At 44.9% G+C, this 14,173-nt stretch overlaps 2 protein-coding genes across 4 annotated transcripts in view; one reads left to right on the top strand and one right to left on the bottom strand.

The window, feature by feature from the left end:
• The window catches only part of LOC134495821 (protein KHNYN-like), a 239,956-nt gene that overhangs the window by 83,517 nt on the left and 142,266 nt on the right, over positions 1-14,173 (bottom strand). The gene's annotated exons all lie outside the window — the stretch shown is intronic.
• LOC134497440 (olfactory receptor 2D3-like) lies at positions 9,518-10,450 on the top strand. Its single transcript, XM_063303100.1, has one exon. It carries the CDS (start codon positions 9,518-9,520, stop codon positions 10,448-10,450), a length of 933 nt encoding a protein of 310 aa, XP_063159170.1.

The raw sequence follows: 14,173 nt of genomic DNA, 5'->3' as shown, positions 1-14,173 counted from the left end.
CATTCGTCCCCCTCCCTGATTCGGATTCGGTAGTACGCTTCGCGCAGGTCCAGCTTGGAGAATACTCTGCCCGTGGACAGGTGGGCGAGCATGTCTTTAACGAGGGGTAAGGGGTATTTATTGGATAGGGAAGCTGCATTTAGGCCCCGGTAGTCGGTGCAGAGCCGTAGGGTGCCGTCCTTTTTCTCTCGAAATAGGACGGGTGCTCCGACCAGTGAGCATGCCGGGTATATGAATCCCCTTTCCAGGTTCTTGTCGATGAACTCCCGGAGGGTTGCCATCTCCTTCGGGGTCATTGAGTAAATCTTCGGCCGAGGTAAGGGGACATCGGGCAGCAGGTCAATCCTGCAGTCCGTCTTGCGGTGGGGGGGTAGTTGATCAGCTTCCGCCTCTCCGAAGACCTCTGAGAACTCAGCGTACTGCTCCGGTAGGTCTTCTGGTGTGGTTGTGTTGTCCTGGGTTGTCGCCTCTGCTCGTCCCACCGTGGGGTTGGTCTTGCCCACTGAAACTGGCGCCCGGTACTCGCCGTCGTCGAATCGAAAGGTGCGGGTCGCCCAGTCGATGCGCGGGTTGTTTGTCGCGAGCCATGGTATCCCCAAGACTACGATGGGCCATCCTATGTGGGTTCGTTCGGTGTGGGTGCCCATTTGTAGGGTGACCGGCTCGGTCTGCATCGTAGCTGGTGTCCCTCCCGCTGTTGAGCCGTCCAGCTGGTGAAATGCCAGCAGCGTGGGGAGGGGGAGGCAGCGTAAGGAGAGTTTTGCGGCTATGTCGGGGTGGATCAGGTTTTTCGAGCACCCCGAGTCCACTAGTGCTGCGGCCGTGGTGACTCCGTAGCCCCCAGAGAGCTTGATCTCCGCCGTTATGACGGAGCTTTTGCCGCTCTGTCGAAGTGATCCACGCCTCTGTCCCACCACCTGCCTCGCGGTGCGTTTTAAGGCAGGCGGGGAGCGTTTCCCGCCGGCTGGTCTGGGTCTACGGCATCCTCTCCCCCCCAATGGGCGTCCCAGCCTTCGTCCGGTGTCGCTGTGGCTCCGGTCATTCGGCGGTGGGGGGGGGTGGCGGGTTCGTTGGTTTGAGGCTAGGTTTCAGTGCGGGTTGAGGAGCGCTCGCTGGGGTTCGGCTGGAGAAGCACTCTGCCGTTTTGTGCCCCATTTTCCCACACCTCCCACAGGGCCCGCGAGTAGATTTCTTCCTTAGGTGTGTGGGACCGGCCGCCCCCACGTGTGGCGCGGGTACCTTTGGGTAGGTGTTGGTTTTATCTTCCGTCGTTGTCATTAGGAAGGTGCGGTGCGCGTGCTCTGCTTTCCCCGCGAGGTGGATCCAGCCGTGCAGAGTTTCTGGGTCATCCCGGTAGAGAGCCCATTGAAGTACTTCGCGGTTGAGCCCCCTTTTAAACATTTCTAGCAGGGTGGTCTCGGACCAGTCGTTGATCTTCCCTGCTAGGGCTTTAAATTCGAGGGCGTAGTCTGGGACAGTGCGTGCGCCCTGTTTGAGGCTTTGGAGTGCGCTTTTCGCCCTCTCTTTGGCCAGTGGGTCCTCAAAATAGCGCTTCATCTCTGTGATGAAAGCATGGAAGTCCGAGAGGGCGGGGGAGTTGGACTCGTACATTTGGACGTACCAGTCCGCCGCCTGGTCTTGTAGCTTGATCGCCACGGCTGCGATCTTGTCCGCGTCGGAGGTAAAGGAGTGTCCGTGCCGCCCCATGAACTCCCTGGCGTTTGTAATGAAAAACGACAGTTTTGTGGGGTTCCCATCAAAGAAAATGGGGAAGTCCTTTGGGGCTCGGGTGTTCTGTGGGTCCCCTCCTCTCGCTTCCCGACTCCTGGCTTCGTCCGGTTGGGCCGTTTGTTGATTCACATTCGGCCCCTGGGAAAGCGACGACCCGCTCGGGGTGCGGGCCTGTGCGGGAACGTCGTTGGGCGGCGCCGGGGACATCAGGGATTGTAGCATGGTCCTGAGGTCCTGTAGCTGGGCCTCCATGGCCGCGAGTCTGGCCTGAGTTTCCCCTTCCGAAATCCACGCCTCAGCTGGGGTCGGGTCTGTCGGGGTGTCTGCCGGGTTGAGCCGCTGGTGGGGTTCAGGCAGTCCCATCCGCCGATCCGCTTCCTCCGTTTGGGGGTGCGTCGGCTGGGTCGCCTCTCCGTCCTCCACCGAGCTTGCTGCAGTTGGGCTGCCGCTCCACGCCCGTGGCTGGGGTGCGATGTGGGGTGGGGGGGTCTCCACTGGTCTCGGGAGGTATGTTGCTCCCTCCCGTGGCCGGGTAGCCTCCGCCGCCATCTCCCTCTGGGGTTGGAGCTGAGGCTCGGGGTGGGCCGGGCGGGTGTCCGTGGCTCCTGGGGTCCACGGTGCCTCTGGCCTCGATCAGTCCTCCTCCACTTCTTGCCGTGCGGTTCGCCCGTTCTGGCCGCGACGCGTTGGCCTCATTGCTTGTGGTCTTCTCGCCGTCTGGTCCTCCCGCGGTTCGTTGTCCGGTGGGGCTCGGCGAGGCTGAGTTTATGACTCTCAGCTTTATGTCATGCCTTGTCTATGTAGAGTAAAGCACTGACACTGATTCATGCGAGAGCAGGTTCAGTTTTATTCTTTACATAGCAACGGTTCCGAAAAAAGCTGAGAGTGACAGGAGCGCGCCGGTGCGGGGTTTAAATACCCCGTGCCGGTCAGCGCCCCCTCACTCAGGCTTACGTCATCCCCCCTTTGTCCTGCATGCTGTCTTGCCGGTAGGTGAGGGGTTGCGAGGCCCCACTGGTGCTCCGGGATCGCCCATCATCGGTTTCCTTATTCAGCCGGTGATTGCTGTCAGCTGGGCGATCTCCGTTGCTCTGGTGCTAACAGCTTGGGTGTGCCTCGCGATCCGCTTAGCCTTTGTCTCTTCTTCTTTCTTCTTTGTGAGCTGCTGGCTGCTTATCTTGAGCCCCTTCCCCTGCTTCCTCATTATTGTCATGTGTGCCATTGCGCTGATGTCTTCAGCTCAACGGCACTCATGACAGACGGCAACATACAAGACTGCCATTTGCTTGTCCCAGTCAGAAATTGTGTTTGACCGGGGCAGAATGTATATGGAGATGATGGTGCCATAGAACAAACTGACCACAATAAGGTGGGAGCCACAGGTGGAGAAAGCCTTATGCCATCCTGTGGCTGACTGCGTTTGAAAATCTGAGTACAGGGTGAAGCTGTAGGAACATAAGATATCCAAAAAGGGGACCAAGAATTTGCAAGAGGATGTGGTGCGACCTGTGTATCTATGGTGCACCTCTGAATGAAATGAGTTCTTGTATTCTATTTAATGGAATACACTGGAATATTTTAAGGCTGAAAGAAGCTTAAGGAAAAATTCTTAAGTCTGAAATTCTCATGATGACTGTGTTTGCATGAAGGCCTGAGCCACAGATTATCCAACCATATTTTATCCTAAATGTGCAAAGCAGTTTGCTTATAGATCAATGTTCAGAACTCAGAAAAATCAGAATAAACCATAGTTCAGTAAATTAGGGATAAGTACAAGAAGCAACAACAGCCTATGAGAAAAGCTATAAAAGAAGTCTGTCTTCTAGAAAATAAATACAATGTAGTAGTCTCAAAATTATAATGTTCATATTAATTCAGTTTGGTAAGTCACTTCAGCTCCCTTTTCTAAGAGAGAGAATTGTTTGTGATGCTACCACAGCAGTCTCAGCTCAAGAGAGGACGGGAAGGCAGGATACAACTGGAGTAAAGGTCTACTTGTCCCTGCCTGTTTATCTCCCTAGCCAAGAAATCACAAATGGTCTTCTTCCATCTATGATGAAAGAAAAGCATGGACATACTTTCAGTATTCCTATCGGTTCTGTTGTTGTTTATTAATTCAGTCGCTTCCGACTCTTCGTGACTTCATGGACCAGCCCACACCAGAGCTTCCTGTTGGTCGTCAACACCCCCAGCTCCCCCAGGGATGAATCCATCACCTCTAGTATATCATCCATCCACCTTGCCCTTGGTCGGCCCCTCTTCCTCTTGCCCTCCACTCTCCCTAGCATCAGCATCTTCTCCAGGGTGTCCTGTCTTCTCATTATGTGGCCAAAGTATTTCAGTTTGGCCTTTAATAGCATTCCCTCAAGTGAGTAGTCTGGCTTTATTTCCTGGAGGATGGACTGGTTTGATCTTCTTGCAGTCCAAGGCACTCTCAGAAGTTTCCTCCAACACCACAGTATAAATGCATCGATCTTCCTTCTTTCAGCCTTCTTTATGGTCCAGCTCTCACAGCCATATGTTACTACGGGGAATACCATTGCTTTAACTATGCGGACCTTTGTTGTCAGTGTGATGTCTCTGCTCTTAACTATTTGATTGAGATTTGTCATTGCTCTTCTCCCAAGGATTAAGCGTCTTCTGATTTCCTGACTGCAGTCAGCATCTGCAGTAATCTTTGCACCTAGAAATACAAAGTCTTTCACTGCTTCTACATTTTCTCCCTCTATTTGCCAGTTATCAATCAAGCTGGTTGCCATAATCTTGGTTTTTTTTTTTTGAGGTTTAGCTGCAAGCCAGCTTTTGCACTTTCTTCTTTCACCTTCATCATAAGGCTCCTCAGTTCCTCTTCACTTTCAGCCATCGAAGTGGTATCATCTGCACATCTGAGATTATTAATGTTTCCTCCAGCAATTTTAACTCCAGCCTGGGATTCCTCAAGCCCAGCATGTCGCATGATGTGTTCTGCATACAAGTTGAATAGGTAGGGTGAGAGTATACGGCCCTGCCGTACTCCTTTCCCAACCTTAAACCAGTCCATTGTTCCGTGGTCTGTTCTTGCTGTTGCTACTTGGTTGTTATACAGATTCTTCAGGAGGCAGACGAGATGACTTGGTATCCCCATACCGCTAAGAACTTGCCACAATTTGTTCTGGTCCACACAGTCAAAGGCTTTAGAATAGTCAATAAAACAGAAATAGATGTTTTTCTGAAACTCCCTGGCTTTTTCCATTATCCAGCGGATTTTGGCAATTTGGTCCCTAGTTCCTCTGCCTTTTCGAAACCCAGCTGGTACATCTGGCAATTCTCGCTCCATGAATTGCTGAAGTCTACCTTGCAGGATCTTGAGCATTACCTTACTGGCATGTGAAATGAGTGCCACTGTTCGATAGTTTGAACATTCTTTAGTGTTTCCCTTTTTTGGTATGGGGATATAAGTTGATTTTTTCCAGTCTGATGGCCATTCTTGTGTTTTCCAAATTTGCTGGCATATAGCATGCATTACCTTGACAGCATCATCTTGCAAGATTTTGAACAGTTCAGCTGGGATGCCGTCATCTCTTGCTGCCTTGTTATTAGCAATGCTTCTTAAGGCCCATTCAACCTCACTCTTCAGGATGTCTGGCTCTAGCTCACTGACCACACCATCAAAGCTATCCCCGATATTGTTATCATTCCTATACAGGTCTTCTGTATATTCTTGCCACCTTTTTTTGATCTCTTCGTCTTCTGTTAGGTCCTTGCCATCTTTGTTTTTGATCATACCCATTTTGGCCTGGAATTTACCTCCAATATTTCTAATTTTCTGGAACAGGTCTCTTGTCCTTCCTATTCTATTGTCTTCTTCCACTTCCGTGCATTGCTTGTTTAAAAATAATTCCTTATCTCTTCTGGCTAACCTCTGGAATTTTGCATTTAATTGGGCATATCTCCCCCTATCACTGTTGCCTTTTGCTTTCCTTCTTTCTTGGGCTACTTCTAGTGTCTCAGCAGACAGCCATTTTGCCTTCTTGGTTTTCTCTTTCTTTGGGATGTATTTTGTTGCTGCCTCCTGAACAATGTTGCGGACTTCTGTCCAGAGTTCTTCCGGGACCCTATCTACTAAGTCCAGTCCTTTAAATCTATTCTTCACCTCCACTGCATATTCCTTAGGAATATTAGTGAGCTCATATCTAGCTGATCTGTGGGTCTTCCCTAATCTCTTTAGTCTGATCCTAAATTCTGCAAGAAGAAGTTCGTGATTGGAACTACAGTCAGCTCCAGGTCGACTGTATAAATGTCCGCCACCTTGGGCTGCAAAGGACGCAGTCAATCTGATTTCGGTGTTGTCCATCTGGTGAAGTCCATGTATAAAGCCGTCTTTTAGGTTGCTGGAAGAGAGTGTTTGTTATGCAGAGTGAGTTGTCTTGGCAAAATTCTCTCAGCCTATGTCCTGCTTTGGTTTGTTCTCCCAGGCCATGCTTACCTGTAATTCCAGGTGTCATTTGACTGCCCACCTTAGCATTCCAGTCTCCTGTGATGAAAATAACATCTCTTTTAGGCGTGTTGTCCAGTAGGTGCTGCAGATCCTCATAGAACTGCTCTACTTCAGCTTCTTCAGCATCTATGGTTGGGGCGTATATTTGGATCACTGTGATGTTAGATGGCTTTCATCTATGATGTAAGAAAAGCATGGAAATACTTTCAGTATTCCTATCAGTTCTAATGTAATCATTTTTATGTTGTATCATTGCCAACCCCTTCTTTGTTTTAAAGTTAACCCAACTGGCTGTCATGCAGCAAAAATAAATACAGCCCATTGGCTTTCTATATTTCAAACCTCCTACTTAAAAAGCACCTTTGTTTGTATTCTTAGCTAAAGAAAAATGCCAAGGGAGTGAGTTAATATTCCGAAGAATTCAGAAGAGAACTAAAGTCGTCCCTGTAGAATAGCTTCAGTCTTCTTTCTCACCCTTGGAGCTTCAGCCAGATGATGACTTGAAGGGAGAAGAAAAGAGAGTGCATTTTGCATCTTCAAACATTGACTGAGAATGTTCAAGCAGTTAGATGATGCAGGTTGGATTGAGCTAAGTAATGTGGCAAAATAAGTTTATTGACAAGGGACATCTTTTGCATGATTCAGATTGGTGGAGTCTCCAGTTCAGGAACAGGGCATGGTGGAACATTTTCCAAACAGATATTATTAACATAAGGAAATATTTGCCTAACTCAAGCCCTAGGGACAATGCAAAATGAGAGATTGCTTTATCCTTCTAACTCCCTTCCAAAGAATGGCAAGTGAAGCTCTGTATATAACAAACAAGATCTGTCAGGGTCTTTGGGACATGTGCCTAGAACCCAAAGTCTGAAGGAATGTCAGACAATTTTTTTTTTCTGTTTTGTAACTGGAACATTGTAGACACTTCTGGTTTGGGTATGTGTAAGTGTGTGCATGGAAATGTCTTTCTTGATTTGCAAAGAATATCTATGGAGAAGCATGAAGGTAAGATCATAGTTCTTAATCTGGAATGCAAGCTGGCAGTAGAAAGAAAAGTCACTACTTATTTGCAGGTATTTATTTTGGCTGGCAATATTAGTTCTGCCCCAACTCTCACTAAAATCAAAAGTGTTACTGTCAAAAGTATTCAAATTTCAATCAAAACTCAGTAGAAAGTCTAATTTGACAGGAGATGCCCATTTAAATTCCTTCTCCTCCTCCTCCTCCTCCTCGTTCTCCTTCTCTTTTATTTTCTCCTTTTTAAAACTCTCTTGATTTAGATAACCTACCCTGAGATAAACCTAAGTGTAAGTAAGCTTTGGATTTCTCTGTTCTCAATTGCAAGTGAAAGATCAGCTTCCTGTAGCTTGCATCCACCAGATGTGTTGGAATTCAACTTCTATAATGTTCCCTCGGACTGGAGATTATAAAAGGAACACATCTGGAGGGCACCATGTTGGATTTAAGGGTCATTTAATCCAACTAATTCCTCCCATGGTTGGCTTTCTGATGGTCAGAATATATGGGCAATTCAGTAAGTTGAGAAGATATGTAACAAAAAAAGCAATTCTGGCAGAAGCATCTTTTGTTTTTTCCAACTATAAAGGAAGTTAAAAAGTAACACTAAGTGAAATTTGAAAGGAATTCTCAAGCACCATGAAAAGTTATATTATTGTTATCATTATCATGATCCTCTTTCACAGCAGAAGAAATTGACTGAGGAAATGCAATGGAGATTTTGATACAGGATTAATTCCATGTGTTGGTTGATGATTGTTGATCACTTGAGTACCCCATATGAAAGAAAGACTACATGGCTAAGATGCTTTTTGCATTTTGGTGGTAGTTAGTGACAGGTGATACAACAGAGTCTATAAAATAATGCAGAGTAGAGGCAATGGGTAGAAATGTCCCTTTCTTTCTCATGTTACCAGAATTCAGTGTCATCCAATTAAACTGAAAGGAAATTCAAGTCAGACAAATGCCATTCCTCTATTAGTGATTCTTTTGAATTGCTCTTGCCTTAGTCATTAGACTAAAATATTTTTAAGAAAACATGACACAACTTCACGGAGGAAGAAAACTTGTTCTTGTTAGCTCAATGAATGCTTCCTGGATCAGAAGCATCTCTGAATATCAGTTCAATAGTTAGGAGCATCAACAACAGAAAGGGGTTACTGCATTAGTGTCCCGCTTCTAATTGACCATTGTGGAAAGTAAGATGATGAAATGGATGACCTTACTCAATTAGGTATTTTGGGAATACAGTTTGTGAAGTATGCGAGTTGTAGTATAAGATGCCAGATTTGGGAAGACTGGACTGGATGGACTGTGCGTCTAACAAAGCCCGGCTCTTTTTCTCTTGCTTTTATAGTGTTAGAGAGTAACAACTCAGCAGAGGTACTTTAATACAAAGGAAATTAATACACTTTGGAACACAGTCTAGCCTCCTTCTCCTTCTCTTCTCCTCCTTCTCCTTCTCTTCTCCCTCTCTCTCTCCTTCTCTTCTCTTCCTCCTCCTCTTTCTCCCTCTCCTTCTCTTCTCCTCCTCCTCCTCCTCCTTTTTTCCTTCTCCTTCTCTTCTCCTTCTCCTTCTCCTTCTCTTCTCCTTCTCCTTCTCCTTCTCCTTGACCTTGACCTTGACCTTGACCTTGACCTTGACCTTGACCTTCTCCTTCTCCTTCTCCTTCTCCTTCTCCTTCTCCTTAAAAACAAACAAAAAACCTAAACTGAAATCCAGATTACCTGTGGAGATTGACATCCCTTTAGAACCTTTTATTGAAAACTTTCCTTGAAAAAAAGATGTCATCTCCTCTTTTCTGTGTTTGTGGAGGGTGGGGAAAGAAATGCAAGCCATTTCTTGTTTGCACACTTGTCCAGATAACACTTAGTTTGCTCTAAGATATTGATCAAGAAGGATGCATTTTGTTCTGAGTTTTAAGGATACTTTCATGCCTTAAAAAACAGCAAACCCACAAATCAGTTCCCTACAAAAGTGGTTCCAATCTATCTGTCAAATCCTTTGCTCATAGGATTTTTCTTCCGTTCAAGCCAACGCTCTGCTTTAACTAACAGCAAAGCCAGGGATTCTTATATTGTATCTCTGACTATAGAGTTTTCCTGGCCCTTCATTAGCCCTTAGTTTTAACTAAAATTTATTTTAGATAGGCTTTGCTCCTCCAAATAGTCTTGGGGGAGGTAAGAGTTGTCATCCAAGAAATGTCAAAACTACTGAGAAGGGAAGGTTAGGAGTGGTAAAATACGAGAGAATCTCACTAACTATTGGATTTTTTGTCCAGGCAGAAGCCCATGATGGAGGCTGAAAACATCACTGCTGTCTCAGAATTTGTCTTAGTAGGACTCACTAATCACCGTAAGATGCAGATTTTGCTTTTTGTGGCCATCCTCATTATCTATCTATTTACTCTTGTGGGAAACTTTGTGATCATCATGCTGGTGCAGACTGACTCCAGGCTTCACACACCTATGTACTTCTTCTTGACTCATCTCTCAGGTCTGGAGATCTGTTATGTCTCCAGCACTGTGCCCCAGATGTTGGTTCACCTTTTCTCTGGAAATGGAACCATTTCCTTCATATGTTGTACAACTCAGATGTACATTGCTTTGTCCTTAGGTAGTACTGAAGGACTTCTCTTGGGGGTCATGGCCTACGATCGCTATTTGGCCATCTGTCACCCCTTTTACTATGCTGTTGCCATGGACAAGTGGCGCCAGTTGCAACTCACCACAGCTTCTTGGGTTGCTGGCTTCCTCCTCTCCATGATGAATGTGGGCTGTACCCTACGCCTCCCCTTCTGTGGCCCCAACCGCATCAACCATTTCTTCTGTGAGCTGCCAGTAGTGTTGAAACTTGCATGTGCTGATACCTATGTTACCGAGTCCATAATTTTTGGAGCAGCTGTTCTGATCCTGTTGGTTCCCCTTTCAGTTATTCTGACCTCCTATGGGCTCATCCTATCTACTGTACTACAGATGCAGTCAGCTGCTGGTCGAAGCAAGGCCTTTTCCACATGTGCTTCCCACTTGGCGGTGGTCACCCTGTTCTATGGCACTGTCATATCTATGTATATGAGACCTTGGTCAAGCAGAACTCCAGACAGCAACAAGAAGATTGCTGTCTTTTACATTGTAGTCACACCTCTGCTCAACCCTATTATCTATACCCTGAGAAACAAGGATGTTCATGGGGCATTGGCCAAGATACTAAATACAAGACACTAAAAAGAGAAGCGCTGGTGTCCTCATGGGATATCCTTTGTTTAGAGGTTACCTTGGCCTATACTGAATCATCATGTTTTGGGTAGACAAAAGTGACTAAAGGTTTGCACAATATTGACATTCCCTCAGAAAATCTGAGGGTTCTGCACCATCTCTCAGCTTTGTCTTCATTATGGGGAAACCATCTCATAGGTCCACCCTCAGCATTTTGGGAAGGGTAGGAGAAAGAGGTTGACAATGTTATCCATTAACGTTGGGTAAAATGATACTGTTTTTCCCCCTACTGGTTCTTATTCACTTTGATAGGAGAATATTTGTTTTAAAAATTATTTTAAAGGAATCAAACATTATTTTAAAAAAAGTATCGTCAATAGACTATGGTGTTCTTGCATTTGTTTACTTACAAGGTAGCCAAGACGTGCTTATGAATGCCCCCAAATTAAAATCTCAAAAGGACATCATGAGGGAACCACTCATGATTTCTCTAAACTGTCGTTTATAAGGGGAAGTTCTGCTCTTGAGAAAGTGTTGGGGACTATCTCTTTCCCCGGGAACCGTTCAGACAAATCATGCACCCAGTTTCTTTTCCTAGCCATATGATGGAGAATTCTGAAAAGAATGTGTACATCTACACCTGATTAGTTCCCTAACTTGAAGATGCAACCCTAATGGTTCAAAGAGAGATTGGGTTGGTTCCACATTTAATTTAAGACACATACTATAATGAATGGCTCCAAGTTAATGGAATCCTCCTGGCTTTCCATATGAGCAAATCTATCCCATTTCCTTTTTCTCAGTATAAATCTTAAATCTAAGCTGAGTTTCTGTCATTCCCCGTTCTAAGGCATGCATGCCTCACAACGTGATCATGCCTTCCTGATGGAAGGGAGGGGTAGGAAGTATGCATAGGCTTATCCCCTCAAGAACAATTGCACAGATGGCTCGCCCAAGCTGGGGCAGTGATCAACATAATCACCGGCCCACCTCACAGGGCTCCAGGGCACACACCTGGGCCGGACATGGAAAGAGGACAATGGCATTCGGCCGGCATCCACCCTAATCACCCATCAAGGCCATTATCTCACCGGGATCGCCCATCAAGAGGGCCGGGAATGGATGTACGGACAATGGAGGGCAGAAAGGGGCAAGGCCGACACCCGTGTATATTAAGGGAATGAGCGCAACACGTGCTCATTCCCATCTTTCTCTCGTGTTCGTATTCTTTCCCAATAAACCGGGTTTCCTTAGCCTGGCTAAGTTTGAGTCCGCGTCTCATTGGGGAGAAGCTACGCATCACAGTTTCCATATCTATAATATTAGTTTCACAACAAGCTGGATGTATCTCTTTTTAGTGGAACTTCTCCATCCAGCCCATTTTTTTTCCTCATTCACAACCTCTTTCACTCCATTATTCAACCATCCTTTTTTCATTACTCTCCATTTGGGCTACTTTGCATACTTTGTAACAATTTTTTCACTTTCTTCCAACAGCTTCCATGTCCTTTTTCCTTACACCCACTTCTATTCATTCTGTTGAGATATCATCTGTCTTTTGATACTTTTTCATACTAGACGTCTACTTTCTCTTCCTACAGCCATTCTACTTCCATTATAGTTTCTTTCGCACATTTTATTTCTTCCCATGTCCATTTTTTCCCAAGGTCCACTCTTCACACCACCAAACAAGGTTCACATTCAGCATCTCTCATTACTCACAGAACCTTTACTCATCTTTTTTTTTTAGCATAAACTGTCAAATCAATCATGCTTTCGGACTGATTCCTTTTCCATGTGTGCACATGAATACACTTATATATAAACCACGTATTTGAAACAATAAGCCCAATGTTCATTGCGTTGGACTTGAAGTCCTACAGTCCTAGAACATCGCCGGTCACAGGTTGGGGAAATTTGCTCTAGAAAAAAAAATTCTTGTCTTAGCTTTTGTTAAATGACTTCCTTAACAATGGAAGGGTCTTGGCAGCTGATTATTTTAGTGTCTTGGCCTAAATCTGCATTGCAACATTCTGCATACCTAAATACTTAGAATTCAGGATTGAGTAGAAAAATGCCCCCAACTCCCATGACCATATTATGAGAAGACCATCAGAAGCCACACAGATGTGAAAATTTATCATTTTCTCCACACAGTCTTCTTGGAGTTACATCTTTGAATACATCTGCTCAGTTTCATGAGAAAGAGATTCTAAATCTCTTTTTAGAAATCATTCTGCTGCCAAGATTATAAAAGGTCCAGATCTGAAGCTCAAAAATGGAACAGGCTTTAGCACATTATATTATTTTTTTTCTAGATTAGTCTGTCAGAGGCCCATGAGAATAAAGAAAAAGCAAAATGTTTATAATGGTCTATAGAAAATTACCAAAAGGAGGGGGCAATTTCCATAGAGTTCCATAGAGACAATCTACTCATTACCTTACAAAATCTTCTGAACATAGTAAACAAGAGAATAGTGTGCAGCTCCTTTCCTCTCATGCACAGAGAAGTAGCTAGATGAAGTCATGTACTACTCTGCTTATCACCCCAAGGAGATTTATATTTTTGTGTATAGACAGAAGACAAGATAGATCAGGAGCTAAAGCTTCATGAAGATAAAAGGTCCTGCAAGTTGAGCTCCGCTCTTGCTAACTTGCTAACTTAATGGTCCCATCCACACAGTCTTCACAACAGTAGTACAGAAAAGATTTACCTCTATCTGACCGGACGTCTTAGACTAAACTACAGTCCCACTTCTGGATCAGGTGGCATTTTTTCCTAAAGAACATGGGTGACAACTTCTGAGAAACTTCCCCATATAGAATAATTCAGCATCATTCACTGGGAATCCGAGTAACATCCACCTATTTGTTGACACCTTATATGAAGCTGTTAGAATGAAGCACAGTTCCCTGATACTGCTGAACACCTAGGAGAAGCACGCAGGTAAATTTCATTTTTATTATTTTTATCATTTTATGGATGAAGGACCAGCTAAGTAGTCAATGACCTTGCCTGACCTAAAAAAGCTAAAAAGTAACTGGCTAGTAATTAGATGGGAAATCACTTGGAAATCCCGGGGCTATAGACTACAATGGGCAGTTGATGACACTTTGCAGAAGAAGAAGATGATAAATATAGGCAAATCCTGTATTATTTCAAAGATAATACAAGATAAATACAAGATGATGGTGATGATGATACAAGATGAGAGAGCCAGTTTGGTCTACTGGTTAAGGCACCAGGCTAGAAACCAGGAGACTGAGAGTTCTAGTCCAGCCTTAGGCCTGAAAGCTGACTAGGTGACCTTGGGCCAGTCTCTCTCTCTCAGCCCTACTCACCTCACAGGGTTGCTGTTGTGGAGAAAATAGGAGGAGGAAGGAGTATTAGGTATGTTCCCCGCCTTGAGTTATTTGCACAAATAATAAAGGTGGGATAGAAAATAATAAATAAATAAATAAATAAATAAATAAATAAAACGACTACGTATGACTTGAATGAGATTTTATTTTACATTTTACATGCATGAAGAATATTGCTGCTTCCTGAAAAACAAATGCATCTATCTATTCAAAGAACTGCATTATACCATGAAAGATTCCTGATCCAACTAGTGTGAACACAGGTGTATTTTGAAGGACAATAGGAAAGTAACTTCTTCCCTGACTTCTTTTAGAAAAGCTGAGAAGATCATCCCTGTCAGTAATTTTTCCTTCTTCATATTATCTATG

Source organism: Candoia aspera, chromosome 4 (genome assembly GCF_035149785.1).
Source record: "Candoia aspera isolate rCanAsp1 chromosome 4, rCanAsp1.hap2, whole genome shotgun sequence".
NCBI classification, from domain to species: Eukaryota; Metazoa; Chordata; class Lepidosauria; order Squamata; family Boidae; genus Candoia; species Candoia aspera.
Note: the sequence above shows the minus strand (reverse complement) of the source record. Positions and strands in the feature narration are given on the sequence as shown.

What these genes read in the sequence shown, in the direction of transcription:
- LOC134497440 (XM_063303100.1), top strand. Translation starts at nt 9,518, where the DNA reads ATGATGGAGGCTGAAAACATCACTGCTGTCTCAGAATTTGTCTTAGTA.